Raw genomic sequence first — 25,687 nt, 5'->3', positions numbered from 1 at the left:
GGCTTGTACACAGAAGCACTCTTCCCAGAACCCACGGCACCACGATTAATATCACGGAGGTAAGGGATATCGGAGGTCCGGTTAGGGGGAGTTGAGCCAATTTGTTTTTACCTTTGGGACTTTTTAATCTATGGACTAGTTGTGGCCACAACTTAAGAATAACTTAAGAATACTTTATCAGATACATTACTAAAGAATCACAATATCTGAACTCACCGAAAAACATTATTTTTAAACAATTACATTTTTTCATAGGATATGGATATGCTCTAATATATGCTTTAATTATAAAGATACGGAACATCATATGAATTGTCTTCAGCAACAGTATTTGTATTTGTATTTGTATTTTAACATGTTTTAAGTAAATATTTTTTTTCTAAACCACTGTAAAAAAAAATTTCATTCACTTATAAGTATAAGTATATTGTATTCACAACATTGTGCTTACACACTACGGATAGAAGTATTAAGAAATAGGATAAATACCGCACTGCACTTTAAACTAAGTTTCAAACAATATATATTGTTACAAAATTGCCGATTAGGGGAAATAAGTTTTAACACAAAGTACACTCTTTGTAGAAACGTCTACTACCACATAGTATAGTGATTAATTTATTAACACTTTAATTTAGGATTTTTTGTGAGAAGATTTGAAGGATTTTAAGGAATAGTTAAGAATCACAGTCCAACTCACAGCTCTTCTTTGAGCGCTCCCCACCCCCACCTTGCACACTTTCACACATCTGATATTGGGAGCATATCAGACTTGGGGAAGCAAGCTGAGTCTGATCTAATCTTCACTCCTCACCCCCTCTGACTGTGTATGCATGTCTTGGTGTGTGTGATTGACTGTGTATGCATGTCTGGGTGTGATTGACTGTGTATGCATGTCTGTGTGTGTGTGTGATTGACTGTGTATGCATGTCTGGGTATGTGTGTGTGTGTGATTGACTGTGTATGCATGTCTGGGTGTGATTGACTGTATGCATGTCTGGTTGTGTGTGTGTGTGTGTGTGTGTGATTGACTGTGTATGCATGTCTGTGTGGGTGTGATTGACTGTGTATGCATGTCTATGTGTTTGTGATTGACTGTGTATGCATGTCTGTGTGTTTGTGTTTGACTGTGTATGCATGTCTGGGTGTGATTGACTGTGTATGCATGTCTGGGTGTGTGTGTGTGATTGACTGTGTATGCATGTCTGTGTGTGTGTGTGTGTGTGTGTTCCAGAAAGCATTGGAGCAAGGACCAGCAAATCAGAGTGTGAGGGAGGGGCTCCCGCCCGAGTGGAGGGTTCAGTCAGTGCAGAGCAGCAGTCTTCTAATGCTGGGGAGGAAAGGACTAACAGAGCTGGCTATAAAAGAGGTAGGCACTGGCAGTACAGTGTATTTAGTGCCTGTATTTAGGAGACCTGCATGCACATATTGTGTCAGTCAGATAATCTGACTGCTCCTGAGAAAACTGAAGTTTCTATGTGTGGTTTATTATAGCCAAATGTTGGGATTGTGTACACTATACATTGTATACTGGGTGTGATTGACTGTATGCATGTCTGGGTGTGTGTGAGAGATTGACTGTATGCATGTCTCTGTGTGTGTGATTGACTGTGTATGCATGTCTGGGTGTGTGTGAGAGATTGACTGTATGCATGTCTGTGTGTGTGTGATTGACTGTGTATGCATATCTGGGTGTGTGTGTGTGTGATTGACTGTGTATGCATGTCTGGGTGTGATTGAATGTGTGTGCATGTCTGTGTGTGTGTGTGTGTGTGTGTGTGTGATTGACTGTGTATGCATGTCTGGGTATGTGTTTGTGTGATTGACTGTGTATGCATGTCTGGGTGTGATTGACTGTATGCATGTCTGGGTGTGTGTGTGTGATTGACTGTGTATGCATGTCTGCGTGGGTGTGATTGACCGTGTATGCATGTCTATGTGTGGGTGTGATTGACTGTGTATGCATGTCTGTGTGTGTGTGTTTGACTGTGTATGCATGTCTGGGTGCATGTCTGTGCATGTCTGTGTGTGTGTGATTGACTGTGTATGCATGTCTTGGTGTGTGTGATTGACTGTGTATGCATGTCTGGGTGTGATTGACTGTGTATGCATGTCTGTGTGTGTATGTGATTGACTGTGTATGCATGTCTGGGTATGTGTGTGTGTGTGATTGACTGTGTATGCATGTCTGGGTGTGATTGACTGTATGCATGTCTGGTTGTGTGTGTGTGTGTGTGATTGACTGTGTATGCATGTCTGTGTGGGTGTGATTGACTGTGTATGCATGTCTATGTGTTTGTGATTGACTGTGTATGCATGTCTGTGTGTGTGTGTTTGTGTTTGTGTATGCATGTCTGGGTGTGATAGACTGTGTATGCATGTCTGGGTGTGTGTGTGTGATTGACTGTGTATGCATGTCTGTGTGTGTGTGTGTGTGTGATTGACTGTGTATGCATGTCTGGGTGTGTGTGTGTGATTGACTGTGTATGCATGTCTGGGTGTGATTGACTATGTATGCATGTCTGGGTGTGTGAGAGAGATTGACTGTATGCATGTCTGTATGTGTGTGTGTAATTGACTGTGTATGCATGTCTGTGAGTGTGGGGGTGTGTGCATGGTTTTGTGTGTTCTGTGGTAAGAAAAAAATACAGAATATGCATTGAAACATTTTTTTCTCTATCTTATCTTCTTAACATTTGGTAGTCATGACCCAAAAAATTCTAAGAAGTATTTTTTTTTTTTAATCTCATGGACAAAATGTGAGAAATAACGTATATATCATACAATCACTGCATAAACACATACCAAATACACTGCAAATATAATTTGAGGAAAATATGCTAATAAAATACGGCTAGATTACAAGTTGTGCGTTAGGGTTAAAAAGCAGCGTTCAGAGGTCCCAAAGCTGCTTTTTAACGCCCGCTGGTATTACGAGTCTTGAAATGACAGGCTCACCGCTCACTTAGCGTATTTTTAGACTCGAAAATACTGCAAATCCACTTACGTCAATTGCATATCCTATATTTTCAATGGGACTTGCATAACGCCGGTATTACGAGTCTTCCAAAAAGTGAGCAGTACAGCCTCTCCTGTCAAGACTGATACCGCATTTAAAAGTCAGTAGTTAAGAGTTTTATGGGCTAACGCCGTAGCATAAAACTCTTAACTAAAGTGCTAAAAAGTACACTAACACCCATAAACTACCTATTAACCCCTAAACCGAGGCCCCCCCCCCCCACATCGCAAAAACTAAATACAATTTTTTTAACCCCTAATCTGCCGAACCGGACATCGCCGCCACTATAAAAAATATATCAACCCCTAAACCGCCGCCCTCCCGCATCGCAAACACTAGTTAAAATTTATTAACCCCTAATCTGCCGTCCCTAACATCGTCGACACCTACCTACATTTATTAACCCTAATCTGCCGCCCCCAACGTCGCCGCAACTATATTAAATGTATTAACCCCTAACTCTAAGTCTAACCCTAACCCTAACACCCCCTAACTTAAATATAATTGAAATAAATCTAAATAAAATTACTACAATTCACTAAATTATTCCTATTTCAAACTAAATACTTACCTATAAAATAAACCATAAGCTAGCTACAATATAACTAATAGTTACATTGTATCTAGCTTAGGGTTTATTTTTATTTTACAGGCAACTTTGTATTTATTTTAACTAGGTACAATAGTTATTAAATAGTTATTAACTATTTAATAGCTACCTAGTTAAAATAAATTCAAATTTACCTGTAAAATAAATCCTAACCTAAGTTACAATTACACCTAACACTACACTATAATTAAATTAATTACCTAAACTAAATACAATTAATTACAATTTAAAAAAATTATCTAAAGTACGGAAAAAAAAAACTAAATTACAGAAAATAATAAAATAATTACATGTTTTTTAAACTAATTACACCTAATCTAATCCCCCTAATAAAATAAAAAAGCCCCCAAAATAATAATAATAAAAAGCCCTACCCTATACTAAATTACAACTAGCTCTTAAAAGGGCCTTTTGCGGGGCATTGCCCCAAAGTAATCAGCTCTTTTACCTGTAAAAAAAAGTACAATACCCTCCCAACATTAAAACCCACCACCCACACACCCAACCCTACTCTAAAACCCACCCAATACCCCCTTAATAAAACCTAACACTAACCCCTTGAAGATCACCCTACCTTGAGAAGTCTTCACCCAACCGGGCCGAAGTCCTCAACGAAGCCGGCAGAAGTGGTCTTCCAGACGGGCAGTTGTCCTCATCCAAGCCGGGAAGAAGAGGTCCTCCAGATGGGCAGAAGTCTTCATCCAGGCGGCATCTTCTATCTTCATCCATCCGGCGTGGAGCGGCTCCATCTTCAAGACATCCAACGTGGAGCATCCTCTTCAAACGAAGTCCAACTGAAGAATGAAGGTTCCTTTAAATTACGTCATCCAAGATGCAATCAGCCAATAGGATTAAGCTCGCATTCTATTGGCTGATTGGATCAGTCAATAGAATGCAAGCTCAATCCTATTGGCTGATTGCATCAGAATTCTATCAGCTAATCGGAATTCAAGGGACGCCATTTTGGATGACGTCATTTAAAGGAACCTTCATTCTTCAGTTGGACTTCGTTTGCAGAGAATGCTCCGCGTCGGATGTCTTGAAGATGGAGCCGCTCCGCACCGGATGGATGAAGATAGAAGATGCCGCCTGGATGAAGACTTCTGCCCGTCTGGAGGACCTCTTCTTCCCGGCTTGGATGAAGACTTCTGCCCGTCTGGAGGACCACTACCTACTAACCCCTAAACTACCTATTAACCCCACATCGCAAACACTGTAATAAAAATTGTTAACCCCTAATCTGCCGACCAGACATCGCCGCCACCTACATTATACCTATGAACCCCTAATCTGCTGCCCCTAACATCGCCGACACCTACATTATATTTATTAACCCCTAATCTGCCGCCCCTAACGTTGCCGCCACCTACCTACATTTATTAACCCCTAATCTGCCGACCGGACATCGCCGCCACTTTAATAAATGTATTAACCCCTAAACCGCCGCACTCCCACCTGGCAAACACTAGTTACATTTTATTAACCCCTAATCTGCCTTCCCTAACATCGCCGACACCTACTTACATTTATTAACCCCTAATCTGCCACCCCCAACGTCGCCGCTACTATATTAAAGTTATTAACCCCTAAACCTAAGTCTAAACCTAACCCTAACCCCCCTAATTTAAATATAATTTAAATTAAACGAAATACATTTAACATAATTAAATACATAGAAACATAGATATTGACGGCAGATAAGAGCCATAGGCCCAGCAAGTCTGCCCGACCTTACCTAACAGTATAAACTTATCTAGTTCGTAGGATAGCCCTATGCTTGTCCCATGCATTTTTAAAGTCCCCCACAGTGTTTGTTGCTACTACCTCTTGAGGAAGTTTATTCCATAAATCAATCACTCTTTCTGTAAAGAAGTGCTTCCTCAAATTACTCCTGAATCTACTATCCTTTAGCTTGAGCTCATGACCCCTTGTTCTTGAATTTTCCATTTTATGTAAAATACCCACAGCCTCAGTTTTACTAAACCCTTTAATGTACTTGAAAGTTGCTATCATATCACCTCTTTCCCTTCTCTCCTCTAAGCTATACATATTTAGGTCATTGAGCCTATCCTGGTAAGTTTTATTTTTTAGACCATGTACCATTTTGTTAGCCCTCCTTTGCACAGATTCAAGTTTGTTAATATCCTTCTGAAGATATGGCCTCCAGAACTGCACACAATACTCAAGATGAGGCCTAACTAATGATCTATAAAGTGGCATAAGAACCTTACTATTTCTGCTGCAAATACCTCTACCAATACATCCAAGCATTCTGCTAGCCTTACTTACTGCATTACTACATTGTTTACTAAGTTTTAAATCATCTGAAATAATTATTCCTATTTAAAACTAAATACTTACCTATAAAATAAACCCTAAGCTAGCTACAATATAACTAATAGTTACATTGTAGCTAGCTTAGGATTTATATTTATTTTACAGGCAACTTTGTATTTATTTTAACTAGGTACAATAGTTATTAACTATTTAATAACTACCTAGCTAAAATAAGTACAAAATTACCTGTAAAATAAATCCTAACCTAAGTTACAATTACGCCTAACACTACACTATCATTAAATAAATTACCTAAACTACCTACAATTAATTACAATTAAATTCAATAAACTAAATTAAGACAAAACAAACACTAAATTACAGAAAATAAAAAAAGAATTACAAGAATTTTAAACTAATTACACCTAATCTAATCCCCCTAATAAAATAAAAAAGCCCCCCAAAATAATAAAATTTTCCTACCCTATACTAAATTACAAATAGCCCTTAAAAGGGCCTTTTACGGGGCATTGCCCCAAAGTAATCAGCTCTTTTACCTGTAAAAGAAAAATACAATACCCCCCCAACATTAAAACCCACCACCCACACACCCCTACTCTAAAACCCACCCAATCCCCCCTTAAAAAAACCTAACTCTAACCCCCTGAAGATCTCCCTACCTTGAGCTGTCTTCACCCAGCTGGGCAGAAGTGGTCCTCCATACGGCAGAAGTCTTCATCCGATCGGGGCAGAAGAGGTCCTCCAGACGGCAGAAGGCTTCATCCAGACGGCATCTTCTATCTTCATCCTTCCGGAGCGGAGCGGAGCCATCTTCTATCCAGCCGATGTGGAGCCATCCTCTTCAAACAATGTCCTAACGAAGAATGAAGGTTCCTTTAAATGACATCATCCAAGATGGTGTCCCTTGAATTCCGATTGGCTGATAGGATTCTATCAGCCAATCGGAATTAAGGTAGGAAAAATCCTATTGGATGCAATCAGCCAATAGGATTGAGGTCGCATTCTATTGGCTGATTGGAACAGCCAATAGATTGCGAGCTCAATCCTATTGGCTGATTGGATCAGCCAATAGGATTGAACTTCAATCCTATTGGCTGATTGCATCAGCCAATAGGATCTTTCCTACCTTTATTCCGATTGGCTGTTAGAATTCCATCAGCCAATCAGAATTCAAGGGATGCCATCTTGGATGATGTCATTTAAAGGAATATTCATTCGTCGGGTAGTCGTCAGTCTGGATGGATGCTCCGTGTCGGATGTCTTCAAGATGGAGCCACTCCTCGCCGGATGGATGAAGATCAAAGAGGCCGCCTGGATGAAGACTTCTGCCCGTCTGGAGGTCCTCTTCTGCCTGAATCGGATGAAGACTTCTGCCCCTCTGGAGGACCACTTGTGCCCGGCTGGGTGAAGAAATCTCAAGGGTGATCTTCAAGGGGGTAGTGTTAGGTTTTATTAAGGGGGTATTGGGTGGGTTTTAGAGTAGGGTTGGGTGTGTGGCTGGTGGGTTGTAATGTTGGGGGGGTATTGTATTTTTTTTTTACAGGTAATAGAGCTGATTACTTTGGGGCAATGCCCCGCAAAAGGCCCTTTTAAGGGCTATTTGTAATTTAGTATAGGGTAGGGATTTTTTTTTTTTTTTTTTTTTTATTAGGGGGATTAGATTAGGTGTAATTAGTTTAAAATTCTTGTAATTATTTTATTATTTTCTGTAATTTAGTTTTTTTTTTGTACTTTAGTTAATTTTATTTAATTGTAATTAATTTAATTTATTTTAATTTAGGTAATTAATTTAATGATAGTGTAGTGTTAGGTGTAATTGTAACTTAGGTTAGGGTTTATTTTACAGGTAAATTTGTCTTTATTTTAGCTAGGTAGTTATTAAATAGTTAATAACTATTTAATAACTATTGTACCTAGTTAAAATAAATACAAAGTTGCCTGTAAAATTAAAATAAACCCTAAGCTAGATACAATGTAACTATTAGTTATATTGTAGCTATCTTAGGGTTTATTTTATAGGTAAGTATTTAGTTTTAAATAGGAATAATTTATTTCATGATAGGAATATTTATTTAGATTAATTTAAATTATCTTTAAGTTAGGGGGTGTTAGGGTTAGGGTTAGACTTAGGTTTAGGGGTTACTAAATTTAATATAGTGGCAGCGACGTTGGGGGCGGGAGATTAGGGGTTAATACATTTAATGTAGGTGGCGCAGTGTAGGGGGGTCAGATTAGGGGTTAATAAATTTAATGTAGGTGGCGGCGGGGTCCGTGAGCGGCGGTTTAGGGGTAAACATTTTATTTCATTGCGGAGGGGTCCGGGAGCGGCGGTTTAGGGGTTAATACATATAATGTAGGTGGCGGTGGGCTCCGGGAGCGGCAGTTTAGGGGTTAATACATATAATGTAGGTGGCGGTGGGCTCCGGGAGCGGCGGTTTAGGGGTTAATACATATAATGTAGGTGGCGGTGGGCTCCGGGAGCGGCGGTTTAGGGGTTAAACACTTTATTAGAGTTGTGGTGGGCTCCGGGAGCGGCAGTTTAGGGGTTAAACACTTTATTAGAGTTGCGGTGGGCTCCAGGAGCGTCGGTTTAGGGGTTAAACACTTTATTTAGGTGTGGTGGGCTCCAGGAGCGGCGTTATAGGGGGTAAAACAGTTTAGTATAGTGTGGGTGCTTAGTGACAGGGTAGCAAGAAAGCTGCGAATAAGCCGATGAGCAGCGAGATCGATGACTGTTAGTTAACAACAGTCCGCTGCTCATCGCACCATACTTGGTGCGCGGCTTTTTGACAGCTTTCTTGATAATTTTGCCGAACGTATTTAGGTCTGCGGCAACAATGTTAGGCGATCTTAGGCGAGCGTATTGGTGCCGTCGAATGCAAGAAAGTTGACGGCTTGATAACTAGAGGCCAAAGTGTAAATGTAATAAAACTCATATCATGCAGCGCTATATTGTACTGGGCTTGTCTCTCCTTCACATACAGAAATGCTGAGAACACCCTTTAGACAAGTGTAGCACAATGTGCATGTATGGAAGCTTGTGAAAGATTTCGCAGTGCTGGAGGGTTCCACCCTTTTTCTTTTAGAATTCAGTGAGTTTAGACCCTGTAAAGTCTGCACTACAATTTCTCTCCAAGCAGGAGAATCTTTTATCATCAGGGCTTTAGTCAGGGATATGTTTGATCATAGTTGTCCAATATCAGGTACAGAGCTATGCCACATAAGAGGGAGGGGTGTTCAGAGAGTGAATAGACGTCTTTTAGCTGCTATATACTTCCAATTTTACTAGGATGTCAATTTAAGACAATAGGGCCGATTTATCAAAGAGTCAATTGGCCCCAATGCATCTGTTTCCGCATGAGCCTTCAGGCTTGCCAGAAACAGGAGTTAAGAGGCAGCGGTCTTAAGACCGCTGCTACTTGACTCATACACCTCCTCTGAGGCTGCGGACATCAATCCGCCCGATCGTGTGCGATTGGGTTGATTGACATCCCCTGCTAGCAGCCAGAACTGCTTGTGCAATGTTAAATTCAGCTATCTTTGGCGGACATGATCCACTAGAGCGGATGATGTCCGCCAGACATTGATAAATCAGCCCCAATGTCTGAAAGATTTACAAGTGCATTCATTTTTTTAAGGCCTAGAGCTGAGTTTTTATTAAGGTATTCTTTATGTCCCTTAAGTAGGGATGGGCGAATGTTTCGCAACATTCGAAAAATGAAACAAATTTTAACACATTCGTTGGTTCGAATCGAATTTCGAATGTTTACATAACATTCTAACATTCGATTTTCGAATGTTCGGTTTCAAATTTTATGATTACATTCGAAAATATTAGTTTCGAAAAATTTGAATTTATATATTTGTAATAATATTTCTAATGCTTTCTTTCAAAGTAATATTCAAATTATGCAATATTCGATTGAAATAGAAACATTCGAATTGATAATATTTTTTATCTATTATGTATCAATTTACTAAATTCCCTACCACATGAACTATTGAACTTCTGAATAGTATTTGTTAAATAGAATGTTAAATTAGAAATTTCGAATGTGGACATTTGATCTAATTATAAACATTCAAATTCGAAAGTGACATTCGAAAACTGTAAATAGCATTCGATTATAGAATTTTTAAGAATATTTGTTCATATCAACATTCAGATTTGTAATTCGAATTTTGGTAATAACATTCAAATTCAGAAATTTACACATTCGCCCATCCCTACACTTAAGGTATCTTTTGTCTCTTAAAGGGACAATCTACACTAGACTTGTTATTGTTTTAAAAGATAGATAAGCCCTTTATTACCCAGTTTTGCATAACCAACACAGTTATATTAATACTCTTTTTACCTCTGTGATTATCTTGTATCTAAGCCTCTGCAAACTGACCCTTTATTTCAGTTCTTTTGACAGACTTGCAGTTTAGCCAATCAGTGCTAGCTCCCAGATAACTTCACGTGCATGAGTACAGAGTTATCTATATGAAAAACATGAACTAACATCCTCTATTGGTGAAAAACTGTTAAAATGCATTCTGAAAAGAGGTGGCCTTCAAGGTCTAAGAAATTAGCATATGAACCTCCTAGGTTAAACTTTCAACTAAGAATACCAAGAGAACAAAGCAAAATTGGTGATAAAAGTAAATTGGAAAATTGTTTAAAATTACATTCTCGTTCTGAATCATGAAAGTTTATTTTGGACTAGACTGTCCCTTTAAGATATCCTTTAAGTAAATTTCCCGTTATTGTTCAAAAGCCATTTTTCATGCATAATATAAAAACAAGTTTTAGGCCATCAGATACACAACTGATAAAAGGAACTGGTCAAAACAGGTGGAAGAGGTAGCACATTGGGTGGCCTAGGGCTGCATAAAATCTACAAATGTATCTCATAAGATCTATAGTTTTTCTTTGTTCAGGAGAACCTCTTCCTGCTGTGTTTAACGTAAATAATAACCTGAACTCAAGTCAATAAATAAACAGCTGGGTTATGTAATGATTTTATTAACACAGAAACAGATAGTGCTACAAGAAGAGGTCCATGATGGAATCAAGCATGGTAGATATTTCACTTGTAATTTACGTTTATTTTCAGATGCACATCAATGTTTCTCCTGTTAAGTGTAGTCAGTCCACGGGTCATCATTACTTCTGGGATATTAACTGCTCCCCAACAGGAAGTGCAAGAGGATCACCCAAGCAGAGCTGCTATATAGCTCCTCCCTTCTACGTCACACCCAGTCATTCTCTTGCACCCAACTAATAGAAACCAAATAAAGAAAGAGGCGTTTCTACGCTGTGTACAAGATCTTTTACTAATGGGAGTGATCCACCCGGTTCCGCGGTCGGAACACGGACAAGGGTTTTACTCAAATCTGTTTGTGGTTCCCAAGAAAGAAGGAACCTTCAGACCAATCTTGGATTTAAAGATCCTAAACAAATTCCTAAGAATTCCATCGTTCAAAATGGAAACTATTCGGACAATCTTACCCATGATCCAAAAGGGTCAGTATATGACCACAGTGGATTTAAAGGATGCTTACCTTCACATACCGATTCACAAAGATCATTACCGGTATCTAAGGTTTGCCTTCCTAGACAGGCATTACCAGTTTGTAGCTCTTCCATTCGGATTGGCTACGGCTCCAAGAATCTTCACAAAGGTTCTGGGATCTCTTCTGGCGGTACTAAGACCGCGAGGAATTTCGGTGGCTCCGTACCTAGACGACATTCTGATACAAGCGTCAAGCTTTCAAACTGCCAAGTCTCATACAGAGTTAGTACTGGCATTTCTAAGGTCGCATGGGTGGAAGGTGAACGAAGAGAAGAGTTCTCTCTTTCCACTCACAAGAGTTCCCTTCTTGGGGACTCTTATAGATTCTGTAGAAATGAAGATTTACCTGACAGAAGACAGGTTAACAAAGCTTCAAAATGCTTGCCGTGTCCTTCATTCCATTCAACACCCGTCAGTGGCTCAATGCATGGAGGTAATCGGCTTAATGGTAGCGGCAATGGACATAGTACCCTTTGCACGCCTACATCTCAGTGGAATGGGGATTACTCAGATTTGTCCCCTACTCTGAATCTGGATCAAGAGACCAGAAATTCTCTTCTATGGTGGCTTTCTCGGCCACATCTGTCCAGGGGGATGCCCTTCAGCAGGCCAGATTGGACAATTGTAACAACAGACGCCAGCCTACTAGGTTGGGGCGCTGTCTGGAATTCCCTGAAGGCTCAGGGATCATGGACTCAGGAGGAGAGTCTCCTTCCAATAAACATTCTGGAATTGAGAGCAGTTCTCAATGCCCTTCTGGCTTGGCCTAGGTTAACAACTCGGAGGTTCATCAGGTTTAAGTCGGACAACATCACGACTGTAGCTTACATCAACCATCAAGGAGGGACAAGAAGCTCCCTAGCGATGATGGAAGTATCAAAGATAATTCGCTGGGCAGAGTCTCACTCTTGCCACCTGTCAGCGATCCACATTCCGGGAGTGGAGAACTGGGAGGCGGATTTCCTAAGTCGTCAGACTTTTCATCCGGGGGAGTGGGAACTTCATCCGGAGGTCTTTGCCCAAATACTTCGACGATGGGGCAAACCAGAGATAGATCTCATGGCGTCTCGCCAGAACGCCAAGCTTCCTTGTTACGGGTCCAGGTCCAAGGACCCGGGAGCGGTCCTGGTAGATGCTTTGACAGCACCTTGGACCTTCGGGATGGCTTATGTGTTTCCACCCTTCCCGATGCTTCCTCGATTGATTGCCAGGATCAAACAGGAGAGAGCATCGGTGATTCTAATAGCGCCTGCGTGGCCACGCAGGACCTGGTATGCAGATCTAGTGGACATGTCATCCTGTCCACCTTGGTCTCTGCCTCTGGGACAGGACCTTCTGATTCAGGGTCCTTTCAAACATCAAAATCTAATTTCTCTGAAGCTGACTGCTTGGAAATTGAACGCTTGATTTTATCAAAGCGTGGATTTTCGGAGTCAGTAATTGATACCTTAATACAGGCTAGGAAACCTGTTACCAGAAAGATTTACCATAAAATATGGCGTAAATACTTATATTGGTGCGAATCCAAGAGTTACTCATGGAGTAAGGTTAGGATTCCTAGGATATTGTCTTTTCTACAAGAAGGTTTAGAAAAGGGTTTATCTGCTAGTTCCTTAAAGGGACAGATCTCAGCTCTGTCCATTCTTTTACACAAACGTCTGTCAGAAGTTCCAGACGTTCAGGCTTTTTGTCAGGCTTTGGCCAGAATTAAGCCTGTGTTTAAAACTGTTGCTCCACCATGGAGCTTAAATTTAGTTCTTAACGTTTTACAGGGTGTTCCGTTTGAACCCCTTCATTCCATTGATATAAAATTGTTATCTTGGAAAGTTCTGTTTTTAATGGCTATTTCCTCGGCTCGAAGAGTCTCTGAGTTATCGGCCTTACATTGTGATTCTCCTTATCTGATTTTTCATTCAGACAAGGTAGTTCTGCGTACTAAACCTGGGTTCTTACCTAAGGTAGTCACTAATAGGAATATCAATCAAGAGATTGTTGTTCCATCATTGTGTCCTAACCCTTCTTTAAAGAAGGAACGACTTCTACACAATCTGGATGTAGTCCGTGCCCTGAAATTTTATTTACAGGCAACTAAAGATTTTCGCCAAACTTCTTCCCTGTTTGTCGTTTATTCTGGACAGAGGAGAGGTCCAAAAGCTTCTGCTACCTCTCTCTCCTTTTGGCTTCGTAGCATAATACGTTTAGCCTATGAGACTGCTGGACAGCAGCCTCCTGAAAGAATTACAGCTCATTCTACTAGAGCTGTGGCTTCCACTTGGGCCTTTAAGAATGAGGCCTCTGTTGAACAGATTTGCAAGGCTGCAACTTGGTCTTCTCTTCATACTTTTTCCAAATTTTACAAATTTGACACTTTTGCTTCTTCGGAGGCTGTTTTTGGGAGAAAGGTTCTTCAGGCAGTGGTTCCTTCCATATAAAGATCCTGCCTGTCCCTCCCGTCATCCGTGTACTTTAGCTTTGGTATTGGTATCCCAGAAGTAATGATGACCCGTGGACTGACTACACTTAACAGGAGAAAACATAATTTATGCTTACCTGATAAATTCCTTTCTCCTGTAGTGTAGTCAGTCCACGGCCCGCCCTGTTTTTTATGGCAGGTCTAAATTTTTAAATTATACTCCAGTCACCACTGCACCCTATAGTTTCTCCTTTCTCGTTTGGTTCTCGGTCGAATGACTGGGTGTGACGTAGAAGGGAGGAGCTATATAGCAGCTCTGCTTGGGTGATCCTCTTGCACTTCCTGTTGGGGAGGAGTTAATATCCCAGAAGTAATGATGACCCGTGGACTGACTACACTACAGGAGAAAGGAATTTATCAGGTAAGCATAAATTATGTTTTTCTACACGGGTCTAATTAGCATTAAAGCACGTTTGTAGGAATAACTATGTCCTTTCCCAGAGTTCCAATTGATGCCAGTTGAGGGGTTGTTGTGCTTCCCCTGCAGATACAATGAATTCAGGTTTGATAAGCTGCACGCCCCATACCACCAGGCTCCATGGCGATCCTTGGCGCAATTGGTTGTACTTTTATCGTTGTCCTGGTCCAATGTGCTGAACTGTGTGTTGTTGTTATATGACATGGAATCCCCTGTGAAAGTATACAAGGAATACAGTATGGAAAATGTGAGAACATTAAGGGCCAGATTACAAGGGGAGCAGTATTTAACACTTCCGCTTGAGTGTTAACTGCCCTAGAAGTAAGTTTTTGCGTGCATCGGGTTGTGCTTGTGTTACAAGTTGAAAGTAAACTGTTTTTGCTTGCCCGTTAATCTGATGTGTGCCGAACTTAGAATGTCGCGCTCACAATATAACGTATTTCCCCATAGAAGCACCCCATTGCACACCCTACTCGTGTGCAAACATGATCGCATATTCTCAAGTGCGCTAACCCAACGTGAAAATATTAATATTTCACATTCCAATGTTATTCACATAGCAAAATCTGTTTTATTTATTCATAAATACATATCTCTATATATATATCTGATGTTTTTTTAGTACAATATATATTTATACCTATATATATATATATATATATATATATGTGTGTGCTTAGAGGAATATGGCTACACCTCACTGACGAGGCCCAATGAAGGCCGAAACGATCGTCTGGGGTTGCTGTGTTCCTTGTTCAGAGAGGAATTGCCTGGTATTTCGGCGCTGAACTGACTGTAATAGGCAGGATCAGACTGATATACTACAGGAAATTTCTTCTCTGTGAAAAGCATTACTGGGCTAAAAAGTTGCACCCAGGTGGTAAATCGCCATAGAACAGGCTAACAATGGTATTGAGCCAGCTGTTCGTTCCTGTGAGTGCACTTCTCTCTGTATGTATTTAGTCTCCCTATGGGAAAAAGGGGCAACCAGACGTGGACTCCTTGCTCAGTGTGCTTAGAGGAATATAGCTACACCTCACTGACGAGGCCAATGAAGGCCGAAACGATCGTTTGGGGTTGCTGTGTTCCTTGTTCAGAGAGGAATTGCCTGGTATTTCCGCGCTGAACTGACTGTAATAGGCAGGATCAGACTGATATACTACAGGAAATTTCTTCTCTGTGAAAAGCATTACTGGGCTAAAACGTTGCACCCAGGTGGTAAATCGCCATAGAACAGGCTAACAATGGTATTGAGCCAGTTGTTCGTTCCTGTGAGTGCACTTCTCTCTGTATATATATACAACAATTATATATAGGTATATATATATATATATATATATATATATATATATATATATATATATATATATATATATATATATATATATAGTAAGAACATATGATGCTATGTGCAGAACATTGGAATGTGACATAGTTACAGTAAATACACAGTATAACACTCCATTAAGTATAAATATTGCATAAATATGTTTTTACATGTTTTCATCTACTTAACTGCAAAGGTCTCCAATGCACTTATATATAGGTCTATATATGTGCACATATGTATTTATGTATTTATATCTGTATATATGTCTGTAAATACATATATACACATATAAATACATAAATACATGTACACACATATAAACACACACAAATATATATATATATGTATATATGAAATATATATATATATATATATATATATATATATATACAAAACCATACATATCCATCTTTATGTATGTCTATGTTAAAGCCCTTTTCCTGACTTATTTTTTTCTAATACCTGAGACCTCATATGTTTGAGCCTTATAACTTTTTTGTAAAATTTTTTTTAGTTAATAATTTATTATTTATTTATCATTTATTATGAGTGTAACGTGTACATTGTAATGTATTTTTGAAGTTATGTGAGACTTTTTTTGTTTCAAGAAACAGTTAAACAGAGCTCTGAGATTGCCCTAAGCGGAAGCATATTAACTTAAATTGTGTTCAAGTATTCGCGTTTACTTTCAACTTGTAATACGAGCAAAAAAACCAGGCGCGCACAAACAGCCGCAATAAACCCCTTATCGCTTGTGCGTAACTATTAGTGCTCCACTAGTAATCTAGTTTAATATCATAATCTATACAAGTTATCCAAAAATACATTTACAAAAGAAACCTATACATGTTTGGTTATTTTATGGAACCCATTCATTAAAAAATATATATATTTTTCAAGTAATAAGGAATGTGCTCCTCAGAACATCCCAGGAATCCCAGAGGGTCTGTCTGTAAGTCTAGGTCAAAGATATTGATACAAAATATCTGAAGTACAATCATTATACTGTAATTCACATGAGAACCTAAAGACTTGGGGGTAGATTTAACAAATGCTGGGCGGACATGTTTGCCTGTAGCAAAAAGAAGGTAAAAACATACGCTGTCGGCATTTAGCATTGCACAAACATTTCTTGTGAAATGCTTGTGCAATGCCGCCCCTGTACATTCGCGGCCAATCAGCATGATTGCTGTCCATCACCTAAAATGTGGCGGAGAAGTTAAGGAGCAGCTTCTTAACTTAAGTTTCAAGCGGATCTAAAACTTCAGGCATAGAAAGAAGCATCCGCTGCTTGTTAAATCTATCCCTTAAGGATGAGATGAATATAGAACGTTTATTATAAATGTGTGGTTCTTCATTCTGAAACAAAGAATATGTGCTATAATGTTTATATAACTGTTCCTAGCTTACCACCACAAAGGCAAAGCTATGCTACAGAGGGCACAAGCATGACACCTCCAGAGCAGGACACAGATAGGCAATACATGCAACTGCCGAGGCTACTTTGTTAAAAGGCAGTTTTCTGCTCTAGAGCTGCAATGCTTCTGGTTCCTGAGTGAAACCTTCATAGGTATTTAATCATATTGCAGGGTTAAATACATAGGGTCCATTTAGCAAGAGTTGGACAGAGAGGGGCAAACATCTCCGCCACTGTCTACCCAGTACTGCAGCTAGTGGGCAGCAATGCTCTGTACTCATTTACAATTGCACAATCCATAGCCAATTGTGCACATGCAGGGGTTCAGGAGTGGAGTTACAGGGGGTGCAGATTTCGCAGCTGCAACCGGGCCCCCAAGGGGGACGAGCTTAAAAAAGAAAATATATATTTTTTCAATAAAAAACGTTGATCTGCCACTGCCTGCTCTGATATCATGTGAGTGTGACGTGATGCTTCACTAGTGTCTCTGTCTGACTACAGGGATTCTGTTTTACCCATTGGTGTTTATAAGTGTATGTATGTGACTGTGTGTGTATTTACGCATGTATGTGTGTGTGTGTGTTTGTGGAACCAGCAAATTACAGACCTTGTTACTACAGCATGGGTGGTGGGGGGTAAACAGTGTTACTATACAGTACCACTATATACAGTACAGGGGGGCTGGACCATGTCACAGACTACTGTAGTCACTTTATAAAGTACTGCGGCAGGTATCAGGACAGCCATCTCATCGGCAGATTAGACTGTCACTGACTCACTATATACAGTACTGGTGGGTTAAACAGTGTCACTATATACAGTAATAGGGGGTCAGACAATCTCACAGACTTTGGGCACAGGGTACCTCCTTTTGCAGACCTAATCTGATTAACATTTTTTTTCTGTGTTAAATGTTAAAAAAAAAAAAAATGATATGTATCAAATTCACCTTTTTTTGGGTGGCGGGTGGGTGGGGGCCCTTCTTAGATTCTTGCACCTGGGCCCTGTGGTTTTTAGTTACACCTCTGCAGGGGTTGTCAATCTCCTAGGTAGGAGAAGTCCAGGGAGCTTGAGAAACACCACTTTACAGTTGGTGTAGCTGGTTAAGAAGTCTTAAATGGAGCCCATAGTTAGTTAGGCTCAGTGATGAAAAAAATTACTTGATTCTGTATATTATGAATCTATTAAGACTTGTAATGCTTTCACAGCCTCTTGGGTAATGTCTGTTTTAGCCGAGATGTCTTACTTTACACGTAACATATATATTGATATTTATATATATATATATTTAAAAAAATCTCCAACTCCAACCTGAAAGTAAATATAGATAACCTTGCGTGGTGGGAATTGTATTGATAGACTTGGCTTATTCATCTCATTTGCAGTGTTTCCTGTATTTAGATCCCATCTCTTACCTGCATTACCATCGTTATAGGCCCCCAGCAGTAATCGGTACTTCTCATCCTCTCCTAGAATTCTGAAGGACGCGTATTTAGCAAAGTGATTTGTGTTTTGATAGTCAAACAAGTCAACATGCAGTTCCCATGTACCTGTAAGGGAAAATATAATCTTCCTTTCAGTCAGGCTGATACAAAATCCAACAATGACTAAATCAATTGGCAACTCATTTCATTGAGCAGTCATTTTGTCAAACTAGGAACAGGGCATTTGTATTTAATTTCACATACATGTGCCTGAATTGGCTATAATATTTATAAAAACTAATTCCCATAAGAGGCAAACACATTACAAAAGTAATGTACCACCAGTCACTGAGTCACAAGGGCCCATTTATAAAGCTCCGAACGGAGCTTGTGGGCCCGTGTTTCTGGCGAGTCTTCAGACTCGCCAGAAACACTAGTTATGAAGCAGCGGTCTAAAGATAACCCTGTCCGCTTGCTCTGATGAGGCGGACAGGAATCGCCGGAAATCAACCCGATCGAGTACGATCGGGTTGATTGACACCTCCCTTCTGGCGGCCGCGAGTCAGCAGGGGGCGGCGTTGTACCAGCAGCTCTTGTCAGCTGCTGGTGCAATGTTAAATGCGGAGAGCGTATTGCTCTCCGCATTCAGTGAGGTCTTACGGACCTGATCCACACTGTCGGATTAGGTCCGCAAGACCTTTAATAAATAGGCCCCACAGTGTTAAGCTATAGTAATGTAGGTTCATCTGGTGTTCTTAGTATTGCCAAATCTGCATTATATCCACGGATCTCCTTTATTTGCCCAAACTGATTTTAAGGCCTCAATTTATCAAAGCGTCAATCTTGGTGCATTCGCTGGAATCAATACGTTCGCCAGACATCGCTGACGCGGATCTGAATACGATAACCTTATTTATCAAAAAGGCCGTCAAAAACACGAGCGTCAAGTACGGTGCAAAGAGCATCGGACTGTTAACTAGCAGTCATCGATGTCACGGATATTCGGGTTTTAAACAACTTTATACCATTTCATTACTGTCCATGAACAAGCACATTTCTCTAAAGCTAATCTTTTATTTTTCAACTGTTAATGTCCAAGAAATAGCTACATTTATACCTCAACAAACAATATCACATAGAAAGTTATTTTTATATTTATTTGTTATACAACAAAATTTGTTATATGACACTTTCACATAAATTAATGTGTATTTGTATTCCTAGAAGTCATGAGATGCTTTTAGCTCATATTGTGTGATGTCAGAAATCTTTTGCAAACATATTTACATATCCCTGAGTTCCTTTTTTTGTTCTAAACAATGTTGTCTTTCATATCTCTGTGTTTATTCATACCACTATATGTATATAGTGTAAATTTATTATTTTTCTGATCAGGAATAATTACAAATATAACATGTAATCAGGGTATCGTATGTATTTATTTGCAATCAATGGATATTTTAAGAGCTTGGCCAGTTTTCTCTCTGTACCTGTGTAACCCCTCCTGATTGCAATCTAGTTTTAAAAACCACCCCTTCACAGGTGTTATAAAATGGGCTGGCATATAAGATTACATTTCTTACTGAAGAGAAGGAATAAATAAACTGAAAATAGCTTGACAGTAAAGAGGTGATTTTAATTTCTGCTGTATCTGATTCATGACAGTTTAATGTTAGGTGGGCAATCCCTTTGAGCTGTCAGCTTAAAGGGATATGAAACCCAAATTATTTCTCTTGTAAGGTGTATCCAGTCCACGGATCATCCATTACTTGTGGGATATTCTCATTCCCAACAGGAAGTTGCAAGAGGACACCCACATCAGAGCTGTCTATATAGCTCCTCCCCTCACTACCATATCAAGTCATTCTCTTGCAACTCTCAACAAGCATGGAGGTAGTAAGAGATAAGTGGTGAAATGTAGCTGTTATTTTGCTTCAATCAAGAGTTTATTATTTTTAAATAGTACCGGAGTTGTGCTATTTTGTTCCAGGCAGGAAAAAAGAAGAATCTGCCTGGGATTTCTATGATTTTAGCAGGTTGTAACTAAGATCCATTGCTGTTCTCACACATGTCTGAAGAGAGAGATAACTTCAGCGGGGAAATGGCGTGCAGGTTATCCTGCTATGAGGTATGTGCAGTTAATATTTTTCTAGAAGATGAAATGAAGGCTAGAAAATGCTGCTGATACCAAATTTATGTAAGGTAAGCCTGAATACAGTGATTTAATAGCGACTGGTATCATGCTTACTTTCTGAGGTAAAACTCTTTTATATTTACAATATAAAAAGTTTGCTGGCATGTTTAAACGTTTTTATATATACTTTGGTGATAAAACTTTATTGGGGCCTAGTTTTTTTCCACATGGCTGGCTTAAATTTGCCTAGAAACAGTTCCCTGAGGCTTTCCACTGTGTTACTATGAGTGGGAGGGGCCTAGTTTAGTGCTTTTTTTGTGCATTAACTATTACAGACTGAGACATCCAGGAGTTCCCTGAATGCTACAGGACATCTCTAAAGGGCTTTTAGGCTTCCAAAATCGTTTGTTGGGGAAGGTAAGCCCACAGCAAGGCTGTGGCAGTTTGGTGTGACTGTTAAAAAACGTCTATATCGTTTTTTTGATCCGGTTTTTGAACTAAGGGGTTAATCATCCATTTGCAAGTGGGTGCAATGCTCTGTTAGCTTATTATACACACTGTAAAAATTTCGTTTGATTTACTGCCTTTTTTCACTGTTTTTCAAATTCTGACAAAATTTGTTTCTCTTAAAGGCACAGTACCATTTTTTATATTTGCTTGTTAACTTGATTTAAAGTGTTTTCCAAGCTTGCTAGTCTCATTGCTAGTCTGTATAAGCATGTCTGACATAGAGGAAACTCCTTGTTCATTATGTTTAAAAGCCATGGTGGAACCCCCTCTTAGAATGTGTACCAAATGTACTGATTTCACTTTAAGCAATAAAGATCATATTCTGTCTTTAAAAAATTTATCACCAGAGGAATCTGTCGAGGGGGAAGTTATGCCGACTAACTCTCCCCACGTGTCAGATCCTTTGACTCCCGCTCAAGGGACTCACACTCAAATGGCGCCAAGTACATCCAGGGCGCCCATAGCGTTTACTTTACAAGACATGGCGGCAGTCATGGATAATACACTGTCAGCGGTATTAGCCAGACTACCTGTATTTAGAGGAAAGCGAGATAGCTCTGGAGTTAGACGAAATACAGAGCATACTGACGCTTTAAGAACTATGTCTGATACTGCCTCACAATATGCAGAAGCTGAAGAAGGAGAGCTTCTTTCTGTGGGTGATATTTCTGACTCAGGGAAGATGATGCAACCTGATTCTGATATTTCTACATTTAAATTTAAGCTTGAACACCTCCGCGTGTTACTCAGGGAGGTTTTAGCTGCTCTGAATGACTGTGATACAATTGCAGTGCCAGAGAAATTGTGTAGACTGGATAAATACTATGCAGTGCCGGTGTGTACTGATGTTTTTCCAATACCTAAAAGGTTTACAGAAATTATTACTAAGGAATGGGATAGACCAGGTGTGCCGTTCTCTCCTACTCCTGTTTTTAGAAAAATGTTTCCAATAGACGCCACTACATGGGACTTATGGCAGACAGTTCCTAAGGTGGAGGGAACAGTTTCTACTCTAGCAAAGCGTACTACTATCCCTGTCGAGGACAGTTGTGCTTTCTTAGATCCAATGGTTAAAAAGTTAGAGGGTTACCTTAAGAAAATGTTTATTCAACAAGGTTTTATCCTACAGCCCCTTGCATGCATTGCGCCTGTTACTGCTGCTGCAGCGTTCTGGTTTGAGTCTCTGGAAGAGGCTTTACAGGTAGCGACTCCATTGGATGAAATACTTGACAAGCTTAGAGCACTTAAGCTAGCCAATTCTTTTGTTTCTGATGTCATTGTTCATTTGACTAAACTAACGGCTAAGAATTCTGGTTTTGCTAAGCTGCTTAACATTCCCTTCAAGGGGCAGACCCTATTCGGGCCTGGTTTGAAGGAGATTATTGCTGATATCACTGGAGGAAAGGGTCATGCCCTTCCTCAGGATAGGTCCAAACCAAGTGCCAAACAGTCTAATTTTCGTTCCTTTCGAAACTTCAAGGCAAGTGCGGCATCAACTTCCTCTAATGCAAAACAAGAGGGAACTTTTGCTCAGTCCAAGACGGTCTGGAGACCTAACCAGACCTGGAACAAGGGTAAGCAGGCCAAAAAACCTGCTGCTGCCTCTAAGACAGCATGAAGGAACGGCCCCCTATCCGGTAACTGATCTAGTAGGGGGCAGACTTCCGCTCTTCGCCCAGGCGTGGGCAAGAGATGTCCAGGATCCCTGGGCGTTGGAAATTATATCCCAGGGATATCTTCTGGACTTCAAGGCTTCCCCCCCAAAAGGGAGATTTCACCTTTCACAATTATCTGCAAACCAGATAAAGAGAGAGGCATTCTTACACTGTGTACAAGACCTCCTAGTTATGGGAGTGATCCATCCAGTCCCAAAGGAGGAACAGGGACAGGGATTTTACTCAAATCTGTTTGTGGTTCCCAAAAAAGAGGGAACCTTCAGACCAATTTTGGATCTAAAGATCTTAAATAAATTCCTCAGAGTTCCATCATTCAAGATGGAGACTATTCGTACCATCCTACCTATGATCCAGGAGGGTCAATACATGGCGGTCCTAAGGCCACGGGGCATAGCAGTGGCCCCTTATTTAGACGACATCCTGATTCAGGCGTCAAACTTCCAAATTGCCAAGTCTCAAATGGACATAGTGTTGGCATTTCTGAGGTCGCATGAGTGGAAGGTGAACGAGAAAAAGAGTTCTCTATCCCCCCTCACAAGAGTTTCCTTCCTAGGGACTCTGATAGATTCTGTAGAAATGAAAATTTACCTGACGGAGTCCAGGTTATCAAAACTTCTAAATTCCTGCCGTGTTCTTTATTCCATTCCTCGCCCTTCGGTGGCTCTGTGCATGGAAGTAATAGGCTTAATGGTAGCGGCAATGGACATAGTGCCGTTTGCACGCCTACATCTCAAACCGCTGCAACTATGCATGCTCAGTCAGTGGAATGGGGATTACACAGATTTGTCCCCTTTACTGAATCTGGGCCAAGAGACCAGGGATTCTCTTCTCTGGTGGCTATCTCGGGTCCATCTGTCCAAAGGTATGACCTTTCGCAGGCCAGATTGGACAATTGTAACGACAGATGCCAGCCTTCTAGGTTGGGGTGCAGTCTGGAACTCCCTGAAGGCTCAGGGATTGTGGACTCAGGAGGAGTCACTCCTTCCAATAAACATTCTGGAACTAAGAGCGATATTCAATGCTCTTCAGGCTTGGCCTCATCTAGCGACGATGAGGTTCATCAGATTTCAGTCGGACAACATCACGACTGTGGCTTACATCAACCATCAAGGGGGAACAAGGAGTTCCCTAGCGATGTTAGAAGTCTCAAAGATAATTCGCTGGGCAGAGATTCACTCTTGCCACCTATCAGCTATCCATATCCCAGGTGTAGAGAACTGGGAGGCGGATTTTCTAAGTCGTCAGACTTTTCATCCGGGGGAGTGGGAACTCCATCCGGAGGTGTTTGCACAATTGGTTCTTCGTTGGGGCGAACCAGAACTGGATCTCATGGCGTCTCGCCAGAACGCCAAGCTTCCTTGTTACGGATCCAGGCCAGGGACCCCAAGGCAACGCTAATAGATGCTCTAACAGCACCTTGGTCCTTCAACCTGGCTTATGTGTTTCCACCGTTTCCTCTGCTCCCTCGTGTGATTGCCAAAGTCAAGCAGGAGAGAGCATCAGTGATCTTGATAGCGCCTGCGTGGCCACGCAGGACTTGGTATGCAGATCTGGTGGACATGTCATCCTTTCCACTATGGACTCTACCACTGAGACAGGACCTTCTACTTCAAGGTCCTTTCAACCATCCAAATCTAATTTCTCTGAGGCTGACTGCCTGGAGGTTGAACGCTTGATTTTATCAAAGCGTGGTTTCTCCGAGTCAGTCATTGATACCTTGATTCAGGCATGGAAGCCTGTCACCAGGAAAATCTATCATAAAACATGGCGTAAATATCTTTATTGGTGTGAATCTAAGGGCTACTCGTGGAGTAAGGTCAGGATTCCCAGGATATTATCTTTTCTCCAAGAAGGATTGGAGAAAGGATTGTCAGCTAGTTCCTTAAAGGGACAGATTTCTGCGCTATCTATTCTTTTGCACAAGCGTCTGGCGGATGCCCCAGATGTTCAGGCATTTTGTCAGGCTTTAGTTAGAATCAAGCCTGTGTTTAAACCTGTTGCTCCAACTTGGAGCTTAAATTTGGTTCTTAAAGTTCTTCAGGGGGTTCCGTTTGAACCTTTTCATTCCATAGATATCAAACTTTTATCTTGGAAAGTTCTTTTTTGGTAGCTATTTCCTCGGCTCGTAGAGTTTCTGAGTTATCTGCCTTACAATGTGATTCTCCTTATCTGATCTTCCATGCAGATAAGGTAGTTCTGCGTACCAAACCTGGGTTTTTTACCTAAGGTGGTATCTAATAAGAATAACAATCAAGAGATTTTTGTTCCGTCTTTGTGTCCTAATCCTTCTTCAAAGAAGGAGCGTCTATTACACAATCTGGACGGGGTTCGTGCTTTAAAGTTTTACTTACAAGCTACTAAAGATTTTCGTCAAACATCTGCTTTGTTTGTTGTCTACTTTGGACAGAGGAGAGGTCAAAAGGCTTCGGCAACCTCTCTTTCTTTTGGCTAAGAAGCATAATCCGCTTAGCCTATGAGACTGCTGGCCAGCAGCCTCCAGAAAGGATTACAGCTCATTCTACTAGAGCTGTGGCTTCCACATGGGCCTTTAAAAATGAGGCTTCTGTTGAACAGATTTGCAAGGCGGCGACTTGGTCTTCGCTTCATACTTTTTCAAAATTCTACAAATTTGATACTTTTGCTTCTTCGGAGGCTATTTTTGGGAGAAAGGTTTTACAGGCAGTGGTACCTTCCGTTTAAGTACCTGCCTTGTCCCTCCCTTCATCCATGTACTTTAGCTTTGGTATTGGTATCCCACAAGTAATGGATGATCCGTGGACTGGATACACCTTACAAGAAAAAACATAATTTATGCTT

General features: G+C 40.5%; 2 protein-coding genes across 2 annotated transcripts in view; one reads left to right on the top strand and one right to left on the bottom strand.

Annotated features, from left to right (window-relative positions):
• The first annotated feature begins 993 nt into the window (after window positions 1-993).
• Window positions 994-25,687, top strand: part of LOC128642649 (ryncolin-2) — a 337,076-nt gene continuing 312,382 nt past the window's right edge. Inside the window, exons 1-2 of the mRNA XM_053695432.1 lie at window positions 994-1,000; window positions 1,235-1,369. Of these exons, the coding sequence (XP_053551407.1) occupies window positions 994-1,000; window positions 1,235-1,369 (142 nt within the window). The remainder of the gene's footprint in view (window positions 1,001-1,234; window positions 1,370-25,687) is intronic.
• Window positions 14,344-25,687, bottom strand: part of LOC128642821 (ficolin-1-like) — a 62,119-nt gene continuing 50,775 nt past the window's right edge. The window contains exons 7-8 of the mRNA XM_053695655.1: window positions 18,542-18,676; window positions 14,344-14,591 (exon numbers count right to left, since the gene is read on the bottom strand). Coding sequence (XP_053551630.1) covers window positions 14,344-14,591; window positions 18,542-18,676 — 383 coding nt within the window. The remainder of the gene's footprint in view (window positions 14,592-18,541; window positions 18,677-25,687) is intronic.

This window comes from Bombina bombina, chromosome 12 (assembly GCF_027579735.1).
Source record: "Bombina bombina isolate aBomBom1 chromosome 12, aBomBom1.pri, whole genome shotgun sequence".
In the NCBI taxonomy this organism is placed as follows: Eukaryota; Metazoa; Chordata; class Amphibia; order Anura; family Bombinatoridae; genus Bombina; species Bombina bombina.
This window is presented reverse-complemented; position numbering and strand designations above follow the sequence as displayed.